The sequence below is a fragment of the Cryptomeria japonica genome, chromosome 5, assembly GCF_030272615.1.
Source record: "Cryptomeria japonica chromosome 5, Sugi_1.0, whole genome shotgun sequence".
Lineage (NCBI taxonomy): Eukaryota > Viridiplantae > Streptophyta > Pinopsida > Cupressales > Cupressaceae > Cryptomeria > Cryptomeria japonica.
The window spans coordinates 55,206,687-55,234,628 of NC_081409.1; the positions used below are offsets into that span (position 1 = coordinate 55,206,687).

The following is a 27,942-nucleotide window of genomic DNA, read 5'->3' on the forward strand; positions in this document are numbered from 1 at the left end:
TAACACCAAAACATCTGTAAATTTAACTACAGAGCCTTTTCTTGTTTAAAAGGTGATGTTACTAGCAGGTACAACCAAATTCTCTCACTAGAATTGTAGATGTACTTTCAAGGTTTGGTTTTAAACACTACGCCCATGATTAGTTTATAACCAAATTAGTGTTCCACACAATTAGATTTTTCAATTTACCTATAGCATCTTTGGGTTTTCCAAAGATCTGACTAAATTTATGCAAGCTTTATTTCAATCTTTTCTGGATGTCATTGTCAAACCACTTTGAGAAGATTCTTTGCCATGAACCACAAAGGAATCTGTTTCATGACTAGCAAAAGAATGTTTTCAGGTTGATTTTTCTTAAGGAGCCAAAAGTGCATATGCATATCCATTTTCAAGATCAATTATGCAATAAAATGTGGCCCAATATCTCACGTCCTTATGCTTGATCTATATTACAAGCTAATAAATAATAAATTGATACAGAAAGTACAAGCTAAAACTGTGTATGAAGCTTATCCAATCATGGTATAACACCTCACCTCCGTAAGTTTGATTTCTATTACAAGCTAATGGACGATACATTGATGCAGATAATACAGCTAAAACTGTCTGAAGCTATCAAATTACCTTGGACTCAAATCGAGAACAAAAAGGGAAATTAGTGTTGGCATTCTACACTCTAGTGAGAAATGATGGTGTTGTCATTGATGGCAACCTACCGGCAACCTACAGGCAGCCACCCGGCATTCATCTGGTAAATCACCGGCAAGCACCGGCACCGACAAACACTTCACCAGCAGCGACAACAATGTATACCAACACCCCAACCGACAGGATCAACTTTTGTTTATTGTATTTAATTATAAATATCTTTTTGTAAAGCCAACATGGCATATTCTAATAGACTCATATATGTATGAGATCTTGTAAATCATCTTGTAATGATGGATACATGATAGTAGAAGTGATGAGCGAATATTAAGGAAGATTTTGTATAAGGTTTATGGTTATAGTATGAGCTTAAACCGGTACTGAACCTGGCATAGCAGATGCTGAATTGTAGCAGGACATTATATTGGATTTTCATAATCCATTTGTAAGTTAGTGAGACTTCCATTTTGTAGATTAAGCAGTGAGCTCTAGGCAATTGGCCTTCCTGCATGTGCAGGCCCCTCTTGTAAGTAATATCCATCCATTGGCCAATGAGTGAATATTGTGGGTCACAAATCCCACCAAGGTTTTTCCCACATCGGGTTTCCTCATTAAACATCTTGTGTTATGGTGTGTTTTCTATGGTGTCTTTACTGTTCCTATTTACTACATTAATTCTTGTTTACCGGTACACTGTTTTGGAATGCAAAATACTTAATAAGGTTAAATATTTTGTTAACCGGTTAGACACTGATTCACCCCCCCCCCCTCTCAGTATCTTTGGGACTATCATTAATCCTAACAATTGGTATCAGAGCTTGGTCCTCTATTTTCAAAAGTTTAACAGCTTGAGGAATCTAATAATCGATTTATGAAATGATTAATATATATAAGTCGGTTGAGCAGAGCCAGTGAAGAAAAGGAGTTGGTTTGATCAAGTTTGATGAAGGATGAAGCGAATCAAGGTAACATCTAGCCTGGAAATGTCAAAATCGCTCCTGACCCTTCCAAAGGGTCCAGGGCGAAAATCATTGTGAACCTCTTTTCTTCTCATTTTTGACTAAATGATGCTTTCTAGGGCATGTCTGGAGGTGAATTGATGTGTTCTTTCCTAGAGAGGGATTTGATTGATTTTTGAAGAGCAAGATGATGCCTGAAAGAGGAATTTCGCTCCTAACCCTTCCAAAGGGTCCAGAGCGAATTTTATCCTAAACACTATTTTTTTTGCCTTGGATAGACTTGCAATTTTGTTCCTAGCTTAGAAAAAGACCTAACTTGGCCTTATGAGGTGGTTTAAAACTTGAAAACTGAGCAATTTGGCCTGGAATGGAGATTTCACTCCTAACCCTTCCAGAGGGTCCAGAGTGAAAATCTTGTTAGAGCTTATTTCTTCCTAACTTTGGCTAAGTTCTCATGTGCAGGGTCTCTTGGGATGAAGATTGGACATCATTTGGTACCTTTGAAGATTTGGAAGCTTGCAAAATGAAAGATTTTTGGACAAGAAGGGAAATTTCGCTCCTGACCCTTCCAAAGGGTCCAAGGCGAAATTCCCAAAAGGCTATTATTTTGCAATGAAGAAGGTCAAGTTTTTGACATGAATGGAAGAAGAATAGCTTGTTTTTGCCTCCTGAAGAGGTTTCAAATTGAAAAAATGAAGGATTTTGCCCAAAAGGAGAATTTTCGCTCCTGACCCTTCCAAAGGGTCCAGGGCAAAAATTCCTCAATCACCTATTTTCTTGCAAAGTCAAGTCAAGTTTTGGTTTTTATGGCATGGATGAGAGAGGAATAGTGTTTTCTTCCTTTGAGAGGTGAATTCAACTTGAAAGGATGATAGAATAAGCCTAAAACCTAATTTTCGCTCCTGACCCTTCCAAAGGGTCCAAAGCGAAAATTTCTATAGGAGATATTTCTTGCTCAGTTTAGTCGAATTGAAGTGGCAAAGGCATGATGAAAGGAAGAAAGAGCATATTGAAACCCTTAGGCATGTTTAGAAGTGATGAAAACGAAGGATTCTGGCCAGGGAAGGAAATTTCACTCCTGACCCTTCCAAAGGGTCCAGAGCGAAATTCCTTGTAAGCCTATTTTTGAGCCTTTCTTGGACATGAGACTTTATTCCTAGCATGATGAAACATGAAATCCCACTTGGCAAAGAAGTTTTAAGGTGAAGAAATGAAGATTTTTGGTCAAAATGGTGAATTTCGCTCCTGACCCTTCCAGAGGGTCCAGAGCGAATTTCCTTAAAACCACCTTTTGCTATCAAATTTTGTTAAGCCAAGTATGGGATAAGGTCAAGCATAGAAAGAATTACCCCTGGGAGTGAATTGAGGTTGCAAGAAATCATCAAAAAGTGAAGGAATTGAGCCAAATGGTGAATTTCGCTCCTGACCCTTCCAGAGGGTCCAGAGCGAAATTCCTAAAAACACCTATTTTCTTTCAAGGTCAAGGCAACTTTTTAGATTTTATGCCTTGAATGGGTGTGAAGAAGTGTGTTTTGCCTTTTGAAGATGATTGAGATGGTCAAGAGGAAGCAATTAAGCCTAGAACATGATTTTCACTCCTGACCCTTCCAAAGGGTCCAGGGCGAAAATCCTAAAACCTATCTTTTCTTCCAAAGATTGGACTAGACCAAGCTTAGACATGGGTTTGAGAGGACTTTTGAACTGCCTTGAAGTGGAATTGGATTCCTAAGAATGAAAATTTTGAAGCCAAGAGGGAAATTCGCTCCTGACCCTTCCAAAGGGTCCAGAGCGAAATTTCCAAATTCTCCCTTTTTCTTGCAAATTTAAGACAAGATTTTGCTATTCATGACTTGGATGGGAGTGAGGCGTGATGTTCCATGCCTTGGAAATGATTTGAAGATGAAAGGACGAAGGAATTGCCCTAAAACCTAAAAATCGCTCCTGACCCTTCCAAAGGGTCTAGAGCGAAAAATCCAAAACCAATGCATTCCTTTCAAGTTTGTGCTAAGACAAGGCTAAACCAAGCTGGAAATTGCCCTTGAGACCACCTTGGAGTGGATGTTTGTTCCAAAAAATGATGATTCTAGGTCAGAGAAGGATTTTCGCTCCTGACCCTTCCAAAGGGTCCAAGGCAAAAATCTCAAAATCCCCTATTTTGTCTTGCAGGAACAAACCAAGCTTGGATGGAGTGAATGAAGAAGACCATTGCCTAGCCTTGAGGGGTGGATTCAAGACAAAATGATGAAGGAGTAAGCCTAAACAAGAAAAATCGCTCCTGGCCCTTCTAGAGGGTCCAGGGCGAAAAACCCTAAATTCACCTTTTTCTTCCAGATTTGAGTAAGACTAAGCCTGGACTACAATGAAAGAACCTATTTGGAATGCCTTGAAGAGGTTTTGGACCTTCAAAAATGAGAATTTTGAGCTCAGGAGAGAATTTCGCTCCTGACCCTTCCAAAGGGTCCAGGACGAAATTCCCAAAAATGCAATATTTCCTTCAAAGTTTTGATGAGCTAACCCAGTAATGGAGATAAATGAACCCTAGAGATTGCCTTGGAGGTGGTCAACAATCAAATTAAGGTGAATTTTGACCTAATAAGCAAAAATTGCTCCTGACCCTTCCAAAGGGTCCAGGGCGAAATTTACATTTTCACCTAATTTCCTCATGTGAAATGATAAAAGTTTGAAATGCAAGACTTTGATTAGGTCAAAACAAACATAAGCTCGCCTTCCGGGAGATTTCGGAGTCGAAAACAAGGTATTCAGGACCTAATTTGAAAAATCGCTCCTAACCCTTCCAAAGGGTCTAGGGCAAAATTCTTGAAAACACCTATTATTCACCTTGTTTAGGCTAAGTTGAAGGCAAAATGCAAAATTGTGATGGCAAACCTAGGTTGTGAAGATTTTGATTCATGAAGCAAACTAGCCTAGATGAGAATTCAAACAAGTCTTGAAATAATTTAGGCCTTCATCACTTTGGATATTTCAGTGCCTAAGAAGCAAAGAGCCTTCATTAAGCCTTGATCAAACCTTGATGTTCCTCAATTTTCACTAAATTAGCCAAATTCAAGACATTTGGGGAATCTAAATCAAGTTCACATGAATTAAGGCATTTGCAATTTAATTAATTAATTTCTAGGCCTTGAAATAAATGAAAAAATCCACCTTTGAGCTTTGGAATTAATTTTAAAAATTAAAAAATTATGCTTGAGCGCTCAAAAATCATTATTGTGCCTTTACAAACAAGTCGGCCATCTTTTGAGAGGAGTTTTATTTTATTTTATTCCCTATTTGCCAAGTCGGCCTTGAGGGAAATCAAGGTGAGCGCCCTATATAAGGGAGGTGTATTGTAGCATATTCAAATCATTCTTTCATTATCTCTCATGCGAACTTGAAGAGCATATTTGGAGGTGCGAAATTGAGTAAGTTGGGATAATTTCCAGATTTTGGAAGGTGTTTGAAGGCGAATTTCCAGATTTTGAGAGGCTAGTGAAGGTGAAGTTCTTTTGAAGGTTAATCAAGACATAATTCATCCAAAGGAAGACCACAATTCAATCCTTATCCAGCAAAGTCTGATCTTCTTTCTTCATTTTCCAAGGTTCATAGTTAAGCTTTCAAAGAAGAAGGTATGAAGAATCAACTTTTTGAGGTTCTTATTCAAGACTTATTTTGATTTCATAGCAATCTTTTAAAGTCTAAGTCTTGAAAAATCTAATTTCCATTCATAATTAATTTGAAAATTTAGAATTCTTGGATTTATTTTGTCATTTTCAAATTAATGTTGTTCCTTTGAAAGGTCTTAGATCCTATGCTATAAGATATTATACTCAAAGACTAACTTTAATCTTTTGTGTAGGTATCAAACGACGACCCCCAAAGCCGAAGGATCAATTACTTGGCAAACTCTCATCAAAGAAGATCAAACCAGATCAAGGACGATCTCCTCCAGCCCAGTATCATCAAGGAAGGTCTCCTCCAGTCCAGCATCATTAGGGACGACCTTCTCCATCTATCTTCCTGTCCAGCATTTGAAGGAAGGCATCACCAAATTGAGCATCAACCAAGTGTTAGACAGGGTGGCATCCTAGTCATCACCCCTCCAGTCGGGTTGGTCCACCTCAGCATGTCTGTTGTGACCATTTCACACATCGCCCCATTAAAATGGGGACCCCCTCTTTTTGCTCGTTTTTGCTCACCTTTCTCTCTGCTTTTTAGGGTTTTGGTTTAGTGTGTCAGGTGTCTGGATTAGGGTCAGGCCTTAGGGTTCCCGTTTTAGTGTTTTCAGGCCAGAGTCTAGTCAATCTTGAGAGCCTTTTGAGCTTCCTCCCGTAGGATGCAATTTTGAATAGGGTGAATTCGTCAGGTGGTCAAGTGAATCTATCTAGTTTCAGTCGGAATTTTGAATGCAAAGTCCAATTTTTGCCCAAGTGTTAAATGATGGATTATGGAATTTTGTCTGATTGAATGATTTTGACCAAATTTTGAAAATTTTAATAATTGATCCCAAGTATTGGAAATGGCTTAATTGTACCTTGTCAAGTGATTAAACCCTTAAAATCATGATATTTTGGCCTGTGGAAGCAAGTTCGCTCCTGTCCCTCAGTCAAGGACCGGAGCTTGTTTCTCAAAATTTTATTGTCCTTGCAGGATCAAGATGATTTTCGGATTGGAAGAGATAAAGGGAGGCATGTTCTTTCCGTTGAATATAATTTGAAGAATTTCGCGAACATGGAAATGTGCCAGGAGCAAAAATCGCTCCTGTCCCTCACTGAAGGACCGGAGCTTAAAATCCAACATTGCCTTGTCCTTGCAAGATTTCAACAATTTCGCGATTTGAGGAGAACCAAGGAAGTGCACTTTATCAGTTGAATATAACTTGAAACTGCCGACGTAAGGAAAATGGACTCTAGAAGCAAAATCGCTCCTGTCCCTCTGCCAGGGACCAGGGCGAAATTTGATGTTAGCTCCCGTCCCTCTCCCAGGGACCAGAGCGAATTTCCTTATAGGGCAAAATTTGGGCGAAGATCAAGTGAAGATTAAGTTTGAAGCAAGTAAAGAGGGTGTAACAAACCCATTGAAGATAATTTGAAGATTGTAAAACACCGAAGCGAGGCCCATATTTGCCTAGGCGCTCCTGTCCCTCAGTCAGGGACCAGAGCGATTTCTTCCTTAGACCAATTTCTCACCAAGTTGAAACAAATACCATGCCAAGGATAAGTGAAAGGGGGCACAACGAGTCCGTTGAAGATAAATTTGGAAGTTAGCAAAGCACGATTGAGCCTACAAGTGTAAATTCGCTCCTGTCCCTCAGCCAGGGACCAGGGCGAAATATTAGTTATGTGGCTTTTCCTCCAAGTTTTAAATCACTCCAAGTCAGGGTACAAGGAAGCAATGATGTCTGGAATGCCTCGACAAAGAATGAAGTTACAAAGATCGCCAAAGATGAAGGATTTGCACTATATGCCCAAGTTCGCTCCTGTCCCTCAGTCAAGGACCAGGGCGAAATCTCTAGGTGTGCTTAAGTTTTGAATGTCAATCTCGTTTCATACGTTCACAAAGGATCAAAGGACATTGTTTTACATTGTGAAGGCAATTAAGAGTTGATAGGAACAAGGATGAGCCCAAGACATCAAAAATCGCTCCTGTCCTTCAGGCAAGGACCAGGGCGATATTCACTACACTAGCCAGTTCTTTCAAAAATCACGTCAAGGCAAGGACGTACAAGGTTGCACAAGGGCAAAAGTGTTCTTGAGAAGGTGATATGTGAGAAATCAAACGTCAAAAAGTGATCAACTTGAGCAAGGAGACAATATCGCTCTTGTCCTTCAGTCAAGGACCAGGGCGATATTCACTAAATCTATCATTCGTCCCAAAAGATCATGTCAAGCAAGGGTACACAAGATCGAATATGTCATTTGAAAGGTCCTGAACGAGAAGTTAAGGTTAAGAGATGACGAGTTTTGGCTAGAACACAAGGATCGCTCCTATCCCTCACCAAGGGACTAGGGCGAAAATCATTCAAACATCAAATGTGCCTTGTAAAAGACAAGTAAAGTATGCGTGGAGTGAAGGGGTAATGTTGTTACTTGCCTCGTGATGAAGATTGGTGATCGAAGAAACAAGGATCAAGGAGAAACACAAAGTTCGCTCCTGTCCCTCACCAAGGGACCAGGGCGATATTGACCTTAAGAGGCATTTATCCACAAAGTTGAGTCGATCAAGCTCGAGGTACCCAACGAAGATGCCAGTTTCCACGTGGAGAAGGTTGTTTTGAACGTAAAAGGCGAGAGAATCAAGGCTAAAATGCTAATTCGCTCCTGTCCCTCTCCCAGGGACCAGAGCGATATGGTTTGTATTTTTCATCTCCCAAATTTTGGCGCTAATGACATTTTTCAAATTATATTAAATGCTAAGATCGATGAAAATTGAAATATTTAATTAAAATTGGCATTTAAAATTGTGCATGAACATTTATTAATTATTTGTTGCCTTTAAAAAATCCAATTAATTAAAAACGAAGGCATTAAATGAATTAATTATTATTTTAAATAAAAATTGGGGCGCTTGGGTTTTATTTGCTTTATTTTATAAAGTCGGCCCTTAATTTTATTTAAAATTTGTTTTTAATTACCTTATTTTACCAAGTCGGCCTGGAGGTAATTGAAAGGGCAAGCGCCTATAAAGGGGAGGTAAATTATTTCATTTTCAAATCATCATTCAACCTTCATTTGCATGTGATTTGGAGAAGACAAGGAAGTGCGAAATTATCATTAGAGAGGAGTGCGAATTTCATCAAGGATACAAGGTGCGAACATCATCAAAAGGAGTGCGAAGTTTGGTTGGAGTTGAGCGAACTTGCCATCAAGACATTGAAGACCCCCCCAAAGGTGGCAAAGTTGCTAAGGAGGACGTTCGTTTGAGAGAGATTATGTTGAAGTCATCAAACATTGATTTTTGCCTAGGCGAATTTCTTAATTTTGCATTTTGGAGTTAGCTCTCAAGAGAGGTATGGCGATGTGATCCCTTGTCTTAATTTTGAATTTTGATAGTCATAGCCCTAAATTTTGAATTTTTGAAATTTTGAATTTCAAGTAGCTTAATCGTTTTTAGGAAATGATAACTCAAAGACTTATCATGAAGTTTCCTAAATTCAATCTCTAATCTAATCTATGTTTATACATTGCAAAATCTATTACTTATTATGAAATGTTGTGTAGGTATCAAGATAAGGGCGACCTCCTCCAGTCTAGCATTGACAAGGATGACCTTTTCCAATCCAGCATTCCAAGGCGAGGTACATCAATCATCCTGCAAATCAAGGACAAAGGGAGTTAGAACAAGAGCTAATTAAAGATAGCTTCTCAACGACATCAAATTGAATATCTACCAAGCTACAAGTGTCAGATGAGGTGGCATCCTAGTCATCACTCCTCCAGTCGGATTGGTCCACCTCAACAATGTCCAGGTTCAATGTACCTAATTCATAGAAGGTGGCACAAACTCCGATGTACCTACCCTAGCTATCCATTGGTGGAAATTTCTAGAGAGGACATGTGTCCAAGCAATACAATTTTATCATTGGTCAAGCATTAAATGTTATGTAATGGTTGTAACAAACCCTAATTAGGGTTTAGGTGTCATAATCTTGGCCATTGATCTTCTTTCAATCTGGACCGTTCATTGTAATTGAGGATGCTATAAATACCCTCATTTCTTTTCATTTTAGAGCTAGAAAAACTAGAACTAGAAAAATTAGAGATTAAGGAGAAATTAGAGAGATTAGAAGCAAGTTGTTTTTGTAGCAAGATTGAGCTTTGAGAAAGGAATTCAAACAATTGTTGCACATGATGGCTTTGAGATCAATGAAATATTGAAGTTATGGTGTTTTGTTGCAATTCTCTTGGTTATCTTCATGGTTGTTCATTTTTCTTGAATCATTCTCAATCAAAGTAGTGTGTTAATTCGAAGGACAAAGTGTTGGACTTGATCTTTGGTAGGATTCGCTTTCCAAACCACTAGCTTCTTGCTGATTGTAGGAACGCCTTGCGTGGTCGACTGGAGATACTTGAATCGCTTAAACCTTCAATCGTTGTTGTATCTTGGATATGTACCTTCGTGGTAGTGTCCTTGATCTTTGATGTATTGAAAAATCATTTATTACCTTGGAAGATCGCATCAATTTCAATTGAGTTGTTAATTTATGGCAATATTGAAGTTGGTAGAATCTCACCAAGCCTTGTCCACATTAAGTCATTCTTAGGGTTAGATTAGATTAGACCTCTCGCAAACCCTACCCTTTTGGCATTTTTTGAAAGTTTGTTTAGTTTAGGAAAAATCTTCGGCGACGTAAGGCCCCTTGATGACACAGCAATCACAACGACCACTGGTGCTTATCCACACGTAGAGACCCTACTAAAAAGAACATTGGAGTCATCCTAACTGATCCTTCTTGCGATATCTTCAGCAGTTAGCGACTTTATTCAAGAGAGGATAAGATGCCTTTGGGTATTTTATTCTGTGTATGATTGTGTACAAAATACACATCAACAATGTCCAGATTCAATGTACCTGGCTCATTAAAGATGGCACAAACTTCGATGTACCTACCCTAGCTATCCATTGGTCGAATATTCCAGAGAAGACATGTGTCCAAAGAATGCAATTATTTCATTGGTCAGAATTAAGTTTGTTGTAACAAACCCTAATTAGGGTTTCATTGTGAAATCTTGGCCATTGATCTCGAATTGATCCAAGCCATTCATTGTATTTAAGGATGTTATATATACCCTCACTCATTTCATTTTTAAAGTTAGAAAAGTTAGAGAGAAGTTAGAGAAAAGAGAGAGAGCTTAGAGAGAAGAAAGTTAGAAAGTTATTGTTGTAGCAAGATTGAGTAGTGAAGAAAGAATTTTGAACAATTGTTGTCCATTTGGTTATGAGATCAATAAAATATTGAAGTTATGGTGTTTTATTGCAATACTTGTGGCTATCTTCATGATTGTTTATCTTCTTGAATCACTCTCAGTTGAAATAGCATTTAAGTTCTAAGTTTGAAGGACGAAGTGTTGTGCTTTATCTTTGATAAGATTCATATTCCAAACCACTAGCTTCTTACTGATTGTAAGGACGCCTTGTGTGGTCAACTGGAAACATTGAGATTGATTAAGAGTTCAATCATTCTTGGAAGTATTGATATGTATCTCTATGATAGTATCTATATCCTTGATGATTTGAAAAACTATTGAATCCCCTTAGAAGATCGCATCAATTCCAGTAGAGTTGTAATTTCTTGGCGATACTAAAATTGGTAGACTCTTCTCAAATCTAGTCTTCATTGAGTCATTCTTAGGATTAGTTCAAGTATTCCTTCTTAGAAACCCTTATCTTTTGACATTTTTTGAAAATCCGTTAGTGTTAGGAGAATCATGTTCCTGCATTTGGAAAGAAAGTAACGTGGACAAGCTTTCTCTGAAAGTACGTAAGGCCCCTCGAAGAAACAGCATATACAACGACCACTGGTGCTTATCCACACGTAGAGATCCTACAACAAAGAACCTTGAAGTCATCCCGATTGATCCTTTTCTTGACATCTTCAGCATTCGGAGACTTTAATCAAGAGAGGATAAGGTACCTTTAGGTATTTTATTCTGTGTTTGGTCGTGTACAAAATACACATCAACAAAACCATTGATATGTATATAAACCATAATATAAATCTTCTTAAAAGGATAATTAAACATAAATTCTCTATACTAGGGTCAAGAACATTAACTTAACCATAGTTATGCCTAATTCCTTATTGGAACTCAACCATAAGAGAGTGGGAGTAAGGAAGAATGATAAGGTGTCCAAGAGATCCCCTACCCTAGGCCCAAGATTGGAGTGAAAGCCAAAGCCCCCTTGGCCTTATGGGACCTATTGTCATTTTATGACACCCTCGGTCCATCAGTGAGAACCGATCGGAGATATATTCCATGGACCAACGCTGCCCAGTTGATCAAGGAGAAAAGCAGTGAAATCATGGTTTGAAGTGTTGTCTTGTCGAAACTTCCTTGGCCCTCTCTTTCTCTAGCCTGGAACTTCGTAACCCCGACGTTCCGAGTTTCTTTGCCTTAGCTTCTCTCTTTCCTGCTCTGGAACTCCGGAACTCCAAGTTTCCGAAGTTCCCTTCCTTCCCTTAGCTTTTCTTTTGTTCTCTACCCTAGAACTCCGGAACCCCCAGGTTTTGAAGTTCCTTAGTCTTCTCCCCCAGAACTCCGGAACCCCCAGGTTCCGAAGTTCCTTAATCTTCAACTCCGGAACTCCTTGTCCAACTACGGAGACCTCGGTCCCCAAAGTTCCCCAACTACGAAGACCCCGGTCCCCGAAGTTCCCCAATTACGGAGACCCCGGTCCCCGAAGTTCCCCAAGTTCCTAAGTCTTCTACCCCAAAACTCCGGAACCCCGAGGTTCCGAAGTTCCTTAGTCTTCAACCCCGGAACTCCGGAATCCCCAGGTTCCGAAGTTCCTTGTCCAACTACGGAGACCCCGGTCCCCGAAGTTCCACAAGTTCCTAAGTCTTCTACCCCGGAACTCCGGAACCCCCAGGTTCCGAAGTTCCTTAGTCTTCAACCCCGGAACTCCGGAACCCCCAGGTTCTGAATTTCCTTGTCCAACTACGGTGGCCCCGGTCCCCGAAGTTCCCCAACTACGGAGACCTCGATCTCTGAAGTTCCCCAAGTTCCTTAGTTCTCTGCCCCGGAACTCCGGAACCCCCAGGTTCCGAAGTTCCCCAACAACGGAGACCCCGGTCTCCGAAGTTCCCCAACTACGGTGACCTCGGTCTTCGAAGTTTTCCAAACTACTTGCAACACTTCCGGATGGCGTGATCGACACTCAAAGCTTTAAATGCTCCGACAGCTTTGGTGACTTATGCACTTTTTTTGTGGAGCCACAGGGGGTGCATTTAATGTTTTTGGCAGGATTTCCATCAAGGGAGATACGGGCCCATGCTTGGTGACCTATGTCATGCCTGACTTTGGAAGGTTAGTCAATCCACCTTCTCAGGATTGCCCTTGTGGGTATGGCTAGGTTGCTTGCATGTACAAGTCAAGTGCATGCACTTCCCTACACCTCCAGACTGACATGCAGGGGTCATGATCACCATTGTAACCCATTTTTTCTATATAAGGCTGTTAAGCCTCATTGTAAGGGCTCTCTCCCTGTTGCCTGGAGTTTTCTTATGCTCTCCTCTTCTCTTGAAGACTTGTAATCTTTGCATTTCTGCAACTGTAAGATTGGCGTTTGGTCTTACAATTAATTGAAGAACACTATTCTTGCCTCCTTTCAACCTATATATGTTGTGTATGCTTTCTTACCTTCATCATAGGTGTATGTTGTGGCTCTTTCTCTTCATATATGTTGTGTTAACTGGTTTTCTGAGTGTGACTTGTGGGAATTCTTCTCCCCTCTTGGCATTCAGTGGATTCTAACCTTCATCTATGCATTGGGGTTACTCATACAACTGAAAGTTGTGCATCTTCAGGGTGTTTCAGTTAATTACTTGTGTCATTTCGGTAGGGAGAGGAACTATCTCTTCTTGGTGCATCACCTCCCTTTGTTTTCAAGCAATTTCTCTCTTCTCTTTTCCTCTGCAAGTTGTTAGGGTAGGCTTAGGAATTAGCTTTGAAGTGTTGAGTTGGTTCAACACCTGCACCTAGATAGAGAAGGAAGCCGGCCTTCTCCGGAGATTCAACCCCCTTGCGCAAGGTCCCACACTTCGGGGTTGTTTCCATGTTTCACAAGGTTGCTGAGTTGATAGCTCAGCAAGGGTGCAAGCTTTTGTGATAACAGGACCATCAGTCAACTACCATGAGGTGGTCTACCTAGTGAGGTATCCTATCACTGTTCTCCTTCATCACTTCCATCCTTATCCTTCTTGTGATCAGAATTCCCCTTTAAGTCTATTTCTCCCAAATTAACCATGTCTTATGGGGTTAGGCAGAGAATGTAACCAAGTTCCTTGACTCCTCCATGATGCCACTTTGGTCGTTCTAGAACGGCCCACTTACAAGCCACTAGTCACCCCTTCATTACATCTCATACTCTTCCTTACAAGAATGTATTTCTAAACATAATTATTCTTTTAAGTTGGGTATTACATATTTACAATGAGTAAAGCATACCATGAATATATTATGTACATTTATATCTAGTTAACATAGTTACAAGTTTCTAAGATAACTGAGCCATTAACTAGCATTGTTAATTCTAGTTGTTGTTATTCTTAACTCATGCGGATCTAATGATTAATTTCAGAATACTCATGCTTAAAGCATAGCATAGATCTTACAAGTAATTCAGGCCTCTTTCCTTTCTCTTGATTGGAACTGTTGCTGTCCTAACCACTGCTGTTGCTGACCGAATTTAATCTCCTGATCTAATACAATGGCGATGTCTCTGGATGCTTTTGATTCCTCTCCTTTATATCTCTCAATGTGAAGGAGAGGTCAAACCTCTTCATCATGTATACCCTTTGGCAAGAGACACACCCTTTCCACCATTAGCACCCTTTGAAAGAGTGTAACTCTTCATTATATCTGCCCTTTGAAAGGGACGCAGCCTTTCAAGGTCAGATTTGCACTTCTTATTTAAATCAGATCTGCACTTCTGATTCCCCAAATTATCCCCCTCTCAAATAAGGTTCTCTTCTCCCTTTTATATCTCGTGTTTGAGGGAGTCACAACTTTTCATTCCATGTCTTTTGACCATTAATTAACTTAATTAAATTTTAATTATATTTAGTTATATTCTTTTATTTTTAATTTTAATTTTATTTTTATTCTTCTGAATTTTAATTTTCTTATTAATATTTACCATTAAATTCTATTTCAAAGTGAGAACATTACAAAAAACACTTAACATTTGTTTTCTATGGCATATTGTAATTGCATTTCAAAGAGGTGAACATGTGTCAGTGGGAGTTACGCAGCATAATGGATAAACACACATCTTAGGCACCCAGTTTTGGAAGATGAAAGATTATGCTTTGGGCAGCCAAGTTTGGGAGGTGTTTGGTTGAGCATTTATGTGACAATGGGGAGTTAATGAGCACCGACAAGTTATAGTTCTTTTTGGCTATGCACCAGGCACCCATGTGAGAAGCCATGTGATTGAAATTAATATTTTATTGTCTATCAGCTACCCATTACCCAAGGCATGGGTTTTTTGCAGGTGGTTTCATGCCTCTTGTTTCAGGTTACCACAATGGTTTTCCCTCCAACATGTTTCTATAAATTGGAGCTAAGGCGTAGTAGTTTTGTGTGATTCATTTGTAGGTACCCAAGTGTTGTTGGGTTGATTAGAGAAGTGATAAAAAATGTATCATTGTACAAATCTCATTGTTGAAGATTAATAATATTTTTACCCTCTTTCTTGTGTGGAATTTTTTCCAGAAAGGGTTTCTCCACATAAATTTGGTGTTTTATTTGGTTAGCTGATTTTCATATTATTGTCGAATGTGCAATCACATTTAAAAATCTGATTTGGTAATTGTATTTTCAGATTTGCAATCACTTGCATAAGTTAATATTGCATCTTTTCTTCACCTTGTTTTCAAAAGGGATTGCACTTGTGGCAATACAGGGAACTAAGCCCAACCCTCTGTTTTGTCATGGTGGCACCTTGAGGTATGATTGAACGTAACCATATTAAAAAACCAAGCCCACATCAATTTCTTCTATGAGCTCTACCCCAATCTTAACCCTAAAATTTGTTAAGTGGATGCGACTGAGTGTCAAAATAGGCACATTACTACAATGAAGACTTCAGTTAAAATCCCTCTAAACCATTGGACTTAGATCTTGCAGGAAAGTGTGCAATCATTCCAAGGATGTGGCCCTTGTTTGTGCACTGGCAGCTGTTGGGCTGAAAACCTCACATTTACTAATAATAAAAAATAGCTAATAGATTTAACACCTTTAGATATTTTCTCCATCCACAATCTCATTGAGGATTGCTCTCAGCATATTATGGGGGCAAGTTAAAATCACTCAGACCAATCTTTATTAAAGGGGAAAGGGGTGTGTTTAGCCAAAAGATCTGAACCTTGTTTCTATTCCCAAGGAACATAACAATTTGACCACCATCAATTTCAATGAGAAGAGAGAAAATATCACTAATGAAGTGCTGCATCTTTGAATTTCCCATCAAGTGATTAAATTCAGAATGTTAACAATGATTTGAGAATCAGTTTCCTATCTGTTGTGCCTCAATACTTGAGACTTAGCTAACCAAAACCCACAATATATAGCTTGAGTTTTTGCCTGACTGTTACTGATGCTATGCAGTCCCCAACTGATCCCAAAGATTACATCATCGTACAGGTTTCTGCATATCCCCACGGCCCTAGCAGTCCTTGGAATACCACTCAAGGCACCAAAGATTCAGTTTCATCCAAGAGCGGAAAGGAAGATTCTAAGAATTACTTGGATGGTTCATCTTAGCAACCTTAATTGGGTAACTCTTGGTTCTTAAATACTTATGTTTAAATGTTTCATTTAGTATTCCTAATTTAATTCTTGAAAAAATGATTCACCATCTACATTTAACTACTCTATGATGCATGTTCATGGTACTAGTAAGGTAGACATGATGCTATCTTTTATAAAATGTAATCAAAAGACACAATGTTATGTCCCCTGTAGAGACTCCATTTCTTGACTGGTTAAAGATAGGTAAATAGAAGAAAATGGCTCTAGAATTAGCCGTCTATTAAGTTCTATATAAAATCTGTGATGTCCTTAATGAAGATTCCCTTCCTAGACAAATCAGTGCAGAGATAAATGACAGAGAATTGTTCCGCATAGCCTAGTTACAAGGATTCACTCACTACAGTCAAACAAAATTTGAGAATTAATATGTATATATCTGATGTGAAATGACGGGTATATAATGGCATGGATCTCTTAGCCAATAAATACCGTTTCCTGAATGTATATCTCTTCCCCTCATTGAATGCATTTGAGTCTTCATTTATTCTTCTATCTCTTAAAGGTCACGCCTCTTTGATAAGTCACATCTTTCTCATTTGCATTAGTTCATTATACCAATAACACTCTTAGTGATTGCTGGCAACTTTAGTTGATAATTAATCTTCTTTAAAGGTAGCTTCTCTTAGTAATTCTCTTTTAAGACTTGATCGTTGTCATTAACCTTCTAATACGTATCTATTAGTTATGATCATAATCAAATCGGACTTGTACATAAACAATATCTGCTTATCATGATTGCTGCTCAATTAATTCTTAATGTAGATTATATTTGTGTAGTTAATCTAATCGATATTTTTGTTTGTTGTTTACAATATAGTTAAGAGATGTCGATTATAAATGATTTCTTTATTCTGTTATGATCGGTGAACATGACTAATCAATCAATGAACATATAGTTTGTAATCATCACCGCTTATTCATCCATCGATTCCTGTTTATAATCGTTCCATACTATTTCTATTTCCTCAGCGATTAATATTCTTCCAATCTGTTTTGGTTTTAATTAAGTCTTTCCCACGACTATTCTATAGTAATCAGTGGTTAATGAAGAGCTGGTGGCACCATAGCTACGATATGTATTATTATCCACAGTAGTCCTAAATGATCTCTTCGTGCTCTATCATATTTGGAAACATCAGTTGTTTCGTATGTGATTCTTATAAAGGATTGATCTGGTAGGTTGGCTAGTTGTGTGTCTTCATCCATGATTGTTATATAATAAGTAATGTTTATAATAATATTGCTTTACTCTTATTTGAATATTTTCAGAATATTATTATTAATGAATATTAATTAAATAATAATAATATTTAATAAATAAACAAATATCTAATAATTTCAATTAATCCTTCCTTAATAAATATTTTATTAAGTAATAATGATTATTTCATTTAGGTTATATATATATATATAACGATCAGGGAGGGGACATGACACACAAGTTGAGCAATCAATGGCTCTTAACTTACTTTAGAAAACTAGTAAGCTAACAAAGTAGGTTAATATTAACTTGGCTACTATGATTTTATAGGCTAAATCATCTGAAGATTTTTTAGTTAAAGATTAGAGTTTTCTATAGGTAAACGTGTTAGATATATGTATCTGAATATCACTCTTTTTGAGTTTTTTGATAAGCACGGTAGGGCTTTTTTCACTTGTTAGCTCTATGAATTGCATATGGTGTTATAATATAATGGTAGGACAAATCATATAACCCACGAAACAAGGAATTTGCCTTAACTAAATGTTATCTTCTTGCATTTTAAAGGAATCAAATCAAAAGAATAATTCAATATAGATGCCAAATCCTCCTGCATGATTGTCGCATGGTGATCCAGTTTACCATACAAAATCATCTTAGATGAGAGAAAATTTCAAGTTTGGCAAAATGTGGTGTTTCCATTTCATATGTTTAAAAACCATCCCCGTGTGAAGTACCATCAACTTGCAAAGAAGGCTGGAACCTTCAATATTAATGACTTAGAGGAGAATCAAAGATAAGTAATGGAAAAGTGGAGTACCATAAGGCATGTGATCATACTTTTCAAAGAATAGTTCTTCCCATTTAAGTTGAAAGATCCAAGAGATTATGCTTGCAGAAAGATTTTTAGTAACAAAATCCCAACTGAATCAATAATTTCAGACTAGTAAATAAACAATTCTGATCATCCATGTATCTACAAATTTGCAGCTGCTCAGCAGTCTGATTGGAATTGTATTAAAGCCTTGTAATTCGAAAAAAATGAACAAGATTTTGTTGAAATCAAAAGCATCTCACAACCTGCTTATGTGCATTAGTAGATTTGATTTTTGGTATTAATGGTAAAAGTGAAGTTTTGAAAGGGCCCAAACTCTTTTACAACTGGCTTCTAGACAACATGGAAAGCCCCAAAAGATTGATGATCATAAAACAGAACTCCATGAGAGGTGGACAACATCAAATCACAAACAAACAGCAAAGCAAGCAAAAGTCAGCAGACCAACAGAAAACTACATAGATGACATCTCCTTCAGGCCGTTCTGCATTGCTCTATATGTTACTAAAAATTACTTAGTTGAATAAAGTTGAGAATATGAATTAGTACATAGCACTCGAATAACAAACAACTGAAGTCTTCTGCTGCAGAACTCTAAAATCCTCCTACCACTTATAATTTGATGATGCAAAATCCACCAAAACATGGATGTCAATCACAAGACCTCAAAGGCAAACACAAAATCTGGTAAAAGCCTTAACCATAAAAGGCAAAGATGTAACAATTAGAAGAAAGAAAAAAATTACATTAATGTCTATATGTGATTTAGAAACGGTAAAAACATCACTGTAAAAGACCTTGACAATTGGTGTATGCCATTTCAAAAAATGCCATATACACTGAATTCTACTCAACAGTACAGCCGCAGATTTTAGCCAATTTTAACACCATTCATTGTCTCACTCTCACCCATATCCCAATCTACCCACCATTAACTCCCCTAAATGCCGCGAAGATTGGCTTTTATCGCATTTACAATGCATTGTCTCCTACAAATGAACTTTTGTCAAAATTGATCTAGGTTATTTTGTTTCCCACTTTATCTTCTTAACATCCTCAACCAGCATGCTTGACAATCTAAAATTTTGAACTCTTTGCAAAGCCTCCAAGAAAGATTCAATCTACAGTGAAAAAGAAATTATGAATTAGCAATTTAATTAACAAATGACTCTGAAACCCCAAATACAAATTTACATATTCTTTTAAGTTAGAACTATAGTATCAACATGAATCTCCTAACCCAAATTTCAACTCTTCCATCTTGCATTATGTTATGTCTAACTCTATGTAATACAGTTGTTTCTACATAGGCTTTAAATCTTTAAAGTTCAAATCTTTAATAATTAAATTAAAGGAGGGCTTTCAATACCATGACACTCTTTTGGACCTTTGGTTTATTCTGATTAATTTTTACTGTAGATATCTTGCTATATGCTTGTTATGTCACCTTGTTTATTGGAGAGGGCGTTGTTTGCTTGTTCGCTGTTATAAACTCAAACTGTGGGTCTATTACATAGTAGATTGTGTCTTTATAGATCTCTCTAGAATAACAAATTGTGGCTTAGGTTTTATCATCTTCAAAGGGAAGATCAGTTTTCATACCACGATATCACAGTAAGTAGGATGGATATGGTGGAGTTAGTTGGAACCATATGGTAGGGATGTTAAATTCTAATGCAATGATGGCAATACATTAAGAATATCCATCATAGATTTGGCGATGACCATACTGTAATCCTCACCATGTGCATATTAACCAGATAAACAAAATACAAGAAAGACTTCTTGCAATACATGATTAGAATTCCCTCATCAAGGAGACATATGGCGATCTAAGCTAACGCCCTGATCGATATACTAGAATCATATTGAAACCATGCTAACAATCACACTTTGAGTGACCCCATCAATTAAGATCTTATAACATTTATTCCATGTCCAGAATGCCATCTGCCACAATGCATCTCTTTAAAAAGTCATTTATTTATGACTTGTGATATCAGATATGTACTGAATCACCACATATTCTTTCACTACAAGTAGCCACAGTCTGTAGCCATTTTTGTAAAGACGCTCATAAAAAATCAAAAAACATAAATTATTAATTATACAAAAAATCCTTGGGCGGAAATTCATTGCAAGCTCTCTTATTTTGGCAAAAGTATAAGATGCAAACAAACATCAATCGAGGGATCTGTATTCCCAAACATTTCCCAATTTCCAATGGAAAATATAGGTTCAGTTCAAATATGCAAATCTTGTCCAACAATAAAAACTCTTTCTGCGTAAAATTCAGTTCTTGCTAAGGAAAAAACTATTTGCTACACCACAGTCAAATTCAAATTAGTGAGGGTGCTCCCAAATAAGGAAACAAGTGAAGACGGACACCAGATAGATTCCAGTCCTGTTAAAGATCAAAGTCCATTTCAATAAGATGTAAGTAATCCATGCTTAACATGTTCCACAGTTCTCCCAATTCTAAAGATTCCTGTATTATTTTCTAGACCTTTTTTCCCTTCATCATGGTTCAGAATTAACCCTTTACAAAAGTCTGTTTGGCCAATTTCCCAAGAATTTGGAGAATTAAACCCAGGGTATTTTTCATAAGCTATTTTTCACAAAAGTTTCAGAAAAAGAATCCCCAAACAGTAATATTTTTCAAAAGCATTTTCCAATTTTCTGTATTAAAATTAAAAAGTCCTAAAAACTACACAGTGCAATCTAAATTCATGATATTAGTAAATCCTATATGATTCCTGAAATGTCATCCAATAATACATATATTACTTTCTTTTCAAAATGGATACTGTTCTACTCTTGCAAAAAAGTTCCATTCCATGACGTTTTTTCTACTTATATCCCCCCTTCATAAGGAATAAATATCTCATAAGCAAAATTGGCAGTGCTTGGTAGGACCATACAGATCTTCTGTATCTAGAAGCCCAAAACTTGGAGAGAGGACTAATACATTAGAAGATAGAACTCAGAGCTCCTCACTCATATTTTTTACCCTATCTCTAACCAAGCTCTTTCCAATGTTCTTCACCTTTAGGAACATTGGACCGATAATTTAGCATAAAGCAATTTCCTTTGCATAATAGTATCAGTTCACAACATCCCTCCTCAGGCGTTGCTTGGAGCAAATAGATCCCATACTGCTATAGTGAGCTTTTTCATTGAACTTTGTGCCAAAATGGTCCTTAAGAAGCTTGGTAAGCCAATGTAGCACTTGCGAATTTGTAAACATTTATTAATAAACATATTTGTATTTTCTCATTTATGTAGGCTTTTGTGGTCTATAAAATAACTAAATAAAAATAGCTCTTCAAATAAATTAAAATAAAAAATAGTTAAAAGTAAAATAAAATAATTCTAACATAAATAAAATAACATGTAAATTTTAAAATAACTCAAAATGATACCTCTCAGTATTTTTTAGATATATTTAAGATATCTATACTAGTAATATGCCAGTCACAAACCCTCAGTAACTACCAACAACCTTACAAAGTAAAGATGTTCTAACAAAACACCCTTACAAGCTACATTAACTCCATCATTGGTTCAACAACACAGGTATAGCATACAACTTGCATGGATAGCATCACCAACTCCCCTTTGTCCAAGCCACTCTCCTAATCACATTTATCATCTCTGTCTTGTCTAAATTCTTCAAATTGGTAGCATGAGTGATATTTCTGATTCTACCAGGGAATGATCAATATTATATTATTATGTTGCAATCATCTAGCTAGCTATTTTTCCATGATCACATGGTGTAGGCGATCAATTTTACTGTTTTTGTTTTTCTTTATAGGTCATTTTGGCCATGTGGAACCCTCCTTTTCCTAGTCTAAGCTAGCCGTTATTTACAGCCAGATAGCCATATTTCATCATCTATAGACATTAATATACTTTCTTTCTTTATTTCGTGGGTAGATGTAACTGCAAGTTCAGTACTGAGTGTGGTCTACAAAGCAAATGTAGAACAATAAAGAGCTAATAGAAATAATATGTTCTAGATGAAGTAGAAAGTTCTTTACCATATTAGGGGAAAAAGCTTAGGCTGCTTCAAAATTTGAACATGCATAAGGAATTAATGTAAATAAAACGAGCTCTAACTGAATTTTCAATAAAATCTTATTATCATGCCCTTCCACAATTTTGATGTAAGACAACAATCTGTCAAGAAGTGCTTGCTATGGAGCCATATTCAACTAGACTTGAGAAGGATAAATCACTATAAAAATAGAATCCCACAGATCACCCAAATAACTCACCCACAAGCGTCATCAAGGAAATAAAAAGAGTACCAAGGAAAATGTATTAGTATGCTCACATGAAAATAATGTAAGCGGTGTAGTAGGGATCTGATGGAATTTCTATCATGCAAAGGATGTATCTCAGCAATTTCTTCATCAGTCATGTTGGACATTTGACGAAACAGTTCTCCAAGATTTGCACCCATATACGAATCTGGCCCATACCAGACAGTCAAATCTGGGATCTGAGAAAAAGCCTGCATATTTGGTAGAATATTCAGTGCCTGTGCCTAAGAAACAGTTGCACAAGAAATAGCACCTAAATACAGGTAACCAAGTTTTGAGAAATTAAACAATCATAGGCGTGATCAAAATCAGACCTGATCAATGCTTAAATGAAATCCAAAATCCACAATCATCATTTTTGAAAGCAAAGGGGATTTGAACATCCAATGCTTTAAAAGGTAGTTACCTGCAACACTGTTTGAACCACATTTGAGGATGTACATGTTATGGTAGGCACAAGTTCATGACATTGAGCTTTCGTTTGCAGAGAAGTGTTGATGTAGACTACATGTAGAGAAGGTGAAGATCTTGAGGCTGCCTCCAGAAACTGTAGATATTTGGGACTTGCTGCAGCATCAGCCAATGAACAACTAATTGTTTCAATGGCCATCCTATATACCCCAACCTGGCATATAAAAGCTTATTATCAGTCTTGAAGTTTGCAGGAAAATCAAGTAGATTTTGCAAAACTAAGTTCAGCATTCATTTCTATGTAAAATGAAATGCCAATGACCTTTCCAAAGCCAGCTCGATCCAGAATTGCACGCACATTCTCCGACATAAAATCAACTCCAAGTACTGTAATTGTTTCACAACCAGCTTCTGCCATTTTCACAGCTCGATCTGCCATTACCAGTGAATCTGAAATATAGATATGTGGCCACTGCTGTTTGGCAGCAACAAGAACACCCTGGACCTCTGGATCCATGTAAAAATGTGCCACAACTCCAATTTTCTTCTCCTTGAGGACAGTAACAAGTTCTAAAACCCTTGATTCATCGGGTGACAAATATTTCGCCTACAAACATTGAAAACAAGAATATAAATACTCTAGGAACAAATGCACAATAGATGATTGTAGTAATAAAAACATTTGATCCTATCATCTTGAAAGGTAAAAATCTTATATCTGGATAAGCTGCAGAAAGAGCACTTTCAAATGCTTTGAGTAACAAGTAGATAAAGTTTAAAGTGAGAATACATGTACGATAAGATGGAAAATCTTCCTGAATCTAGAAGACCTCCTATTTAACAGAAATGCAAGTCTTTCTCTATCTCAGAAGGGTATGATAGGAGTTCAACTGCATAACAGAAGCATGCAGTAAGATTGCCAATGGCTGCTGAGAATATCATGTCCTACTTTTATTAGGACAAGCTATATTTACAAGGAGACGTGATGGGACAGAGGTCCAAGGATGCAGACAAGAAGAGAGCACCATGTTCAAAACAGGATACAGGGGTACATGAATAACGATTAAACTACATTATACATTAAAAAAATTATAAACAAAAGGAGAGGTGGCTCAATACGACTACAAAGGGTATATCATAAGGGTGCAGGTAAATTATATATCAAATTTTAATAGTGTCACCAGGAGATGGGGATAGGGGTTCAAGATCTCATACCATCTGTACTGTAGTTTCCAGGTTTCTGTGCTTAAAATCTTTAAGGTTTTTGTCTAAAGCCGATGCCCTCTATTCCCTTCCCATTTTATTCATAAAATTTCCAATTCAAATCTAGAGATCTGTTTTAATTTATGCGTAATAACAACCCGTGCCATGGGAGATGGAACTAACATAGCAGAATGCATCACAATTCTCGGGTAAGAGAACAAAATTAAATTAGTGCTCACAAAAGACCAAAATTCATCGATGGGAATGCACGTGCAGAAAGTTATACTAACAAGTATGAGTGGTAAAGATTTCACTGAGCAAAGATAATTATGCAACAATAAAACTAAGAAGCAGAACCTGGATATTAAACATTTGCTACAACTAAAAACAACACGGAGGAAGAGTTAATCACCTGAGCTTCTGCAAAACTTCCTTGAGCAGTAATATCTTCAGAAGTTATCAGAAGGGAAGGAAAAGGCTCAACGGGAGGCTTCCCTGCATTCTTCGCCAATATACCCCGAATCCTCTTTTGCATGCTAATCAGTAGATTGTGCCAAGTATTGGCCCTAGAATTGGCTCCCCCAGCAACCCCAATATTTATACTAGAGAGATCCTCTGTCTTAACTTTTAGCACCTCTTCAGGCAAAGCTCCATTCAGGGAATTAATCAAACATGAACAAAAGCCTCTGGTGATCTCGGAATCACTGTCTGCACCAAAATACATCCTTCCATCGCTACCTAGCTCGGCGGTGAGCCAGACTTGGGCGGTACATCCCATCACTCTATTTGAAGAAATTCGCTCAGATTGAGGTAGAGGTGGAAGCAATGAAGAATAGTCCAAAAGCCTCATGACCCTTTCACGGGGGTCCTCCAGTGCTTTGAATTCTGCCAAAATCTTATTAAGCCTTGTAGGCATATCTTCATAAACATTAATTTCTGGGGCTTGGTTAAAGTGTTCTGCGAGGGCAGAACAGACTGCGGAATGGTGTTGGAGACACTTTTTGCTATTTAAGTTGCAGGCGATTGATGTGTATGAATATTTTCGAACAATGGAAAATTTGTGGGCTGATTTAATGGATTCTCTTGAAGGAAAAGTAGCCAATGAGAGAGTGCGACATGGGGTTTTGACATTAAGCATAGTTGAAGCACCAACAACATGATTCAGCACAGAAGTGTGTTCCATAGCTTGAATTTCAAGCTCGACTCACTAAAATTGGAAATATGTAACACTAACTAATTTGTGCAGATGAATATCCTCTACCACACTTAGGTCTATGGACTAAAATTGGGAATATGTTCCCTAACTAATCTGTAGCCTTCTGCAAAATTGTAAATATATGCACCAACTAATCTGTTCGTATGTAATATTTTGCAATAATATAATCTATTGATCTCCAGCATTACCAGCAAAAACACCCAAATACTTATTTGTACCTTATCAGAATGTACCTGAAATGCTCTCTTATAAGGTTGCTATTTACAAGTGTCGAGTTGTCCAGTTCTATTTGAATTAGGATACCCTTTGTGGTAAGATGTAGAGTCCAGAAGAACTGAAGAATCACCGATTCAACTCCCGTGCATCATTGGTGACGCCTGATAGGCACTAACAAATAGTGCCTACTCTCTTGGCTGAATATTCTTAGAAACAGCTGTAAATCCGCTTACTTGGATTGCCTTTCTGCAAAACTTAAACTAAACAGAGATTAACAAGGCCACAATTAACTAACATCTGAGAAAAGCATTTAGAAAAGGAATGTCAATTGTCAACCTGATCACCAAAAAAGTCCTTACAGTTGTCAATTGCTAATCTCTAGGAAAATCTTGGAAATCTCAAAATGCATAAGAAAAAAAATGAAATTAAGAAACACACACAAAATATTAAGCAAATCTATTTATTTTCATTTAATTTTTAAAATTCATTAAAAATATTGAATATATATTTAAAATATTTAATAAATATTATAAACAAATTAAACATAAATACCTCCAAATAAATAATCCTCTAATCCTTCCACATCTTTTAAATAAATATATTTAATTATCAGTACAAATATATATTTAAATTATCTATATTAATATATTTGAATTATCTATATTAATATTTATGTACAGTAAAATTTGAAAACCAATTAAATTATATAACTAATCAAATAATATATTTTTAAAATTTTAACAATTAATTAATCTAAATTATATTAATGTGCTTTATTTGTTTCTGGATTCAACAATTAAATCCAGAAATAAACCACATTAAAATTGTAGAAATCTAATATCTCTAACTAAACTGTATTTCTAAAAATAGTCATAAAAATATCTTATAAAATATTTTGAAAATATCTTATTTTATCTTTTGTTGTGTAAGTATTTCAGACAATTCTATTAATTTTCCACAATCTATTAAAATAAAAAAAGAGCTTCTAAATTTGATGTTAAAAATATTACACAGTCAAATTCAAAAGCTCTTTCCTTAGTATTTCAGACACTTAAAATCTTTCATCCAAACAAAGAAGTATTGTCATCCAGAAAACTTCTAACAAATACGACTATAAAAACATTAAAAGAAATCTTAAACAAGAAATTTGAATGCAGAACTGCTAAGAAACTTTCCTACCCTCCAAATTCAGATAATCTTATCCCTTATCAATGTTAAGAATCCAAACGAGAAATCCATAGAAACAGCTAAAAATTACACAAATTATCCCTTAATGTGTATGAAAACTAACAGAAATTTCAGTAACAATTTTTTTTTTTTCCATTTGTAACCGAGAGAGAGAGCTCCGAACTTTTCTTGCAAATAAAAATACTGAAACGCCGAAATTTGTAAACAGAGAAAAGATACACACCTCACAGTAAAAGGCGAAAACGTTCACAACCCCAAATTTAATCGAAGTCTTATTTTCCTTCGGAATTGCTAAGCACGAAATGAATTTAAATACAGAAAATGGTATATGACAGACAATTATTTTTCTTCAGGTATGACCACAAGCTGTGACATATACAATGACTTCATCCGCTCAAGACTTTAAGTCCCATTGGCTTTCTTTTCTAATCGTTCTTTTGACTCCACCAAAATTGACTGCCTCCATGTGTGGACCTGCTAACTACACTTCATTAATCAATTGTTTATTTTCACAAACAAATTTTAAAAACTATATTTTATCCTATAATTATAATTGTTTGTTCGTTCTTTAATGTTATTTTTCTTGTTCAGGGATCTTCCGGGAACGGACAATTGTTTTTCCAGGCTCTCAGAGTTTTCTTACGATAGGGTATGACATATACATTATTACTTTATCGGCTTTCTTTTTGTGGTATTACTTTGAGTGCCCCAAATTCTACTTCCATACTCCATGCCTAATCCATTCTTTTTATAACCACAAATTTTGGAGTTATGTTTTATCTTATCTTTGGGTGTGTATGGGTTATGAACTTTTTTTTCAATTTTCAATTTATTTTTTAAGGACAAATTTTTTGTTCAATTAGATATGGTTTTCAATTTTTTCAATCATTACCTTCTTTTTATTATTTGTATTCTTTCTCATAAAATATTTAAATTCATTATCATACTTTTCAAACTTAATACCTCTCATATATTAACTTACTAGTTTTTACAAGTTCTCATTGTTGTTTGGAATGAACGGTACCTCATCCAAGTCCTAATAAGAGTTGGATTAAGTGGTGAGAACAAGCCCTCATTGATTGTACTACCTATCTCTATTATTATGGCTACAAGTTAGCATGGAAAAGAAAAAGGATTGAACACTCTCCAAGGTCAACTTGAAAAGGATTGAAGTATTTGAGTTGCATCAAATGTTGATAGTGACATACA

At 36.7% G+C, this 27,942-nt stretch overlaps 1 protein-coding gene across 5 annotated transcripts in view; it reads right to left on the reverse strand.

The window, feature by feature from the left end:
- Positions 1-27,338, reverse strand: part of LOC131068577 (quinolinate synthase, chloroplastic) — a 67,451-nt gene extending 40,113 nt beyond the window's left edge. Inside the window, exons 1-5 of one of the 5 annotated variants that reach the window (XR_009112027.2) lie at positions 26,957-27,332; positions 24,526-25,805; positions 23,233-23,517; positions 22,906-23,124; positions 22,511-22,690 (exon numbers count right to left, since the gene is read on the reverse strand). Coding sequence is in view for 4 of the 5 variants with exons in the window: in XM_058003805.2 (XP_057859788.1) it covers positions 22,511-22,690; positions 22,906-23,124; positions 23,233-23,517; positions 24,526-25,296 (1,455 nt within the window). In the remaining variant the exon portion in view is untranslated. Of the gene's footprint in view, positions 1-22,510; positions 22,691-22,905; positions 23,125-23,232; positions 23,518-24,525; positions 25,806-25,881; positions 25,899-26,956 lie in introns of those variants that run through there. The other 4 variants (XM_058003805.2, XM_058003806.2, XM_058003803.2 and 1 more) reach the window with 4 other exon arrangements.
- Between the last annotated feature and the right edge of the window lie 604 nt (positions 27,339-27,942).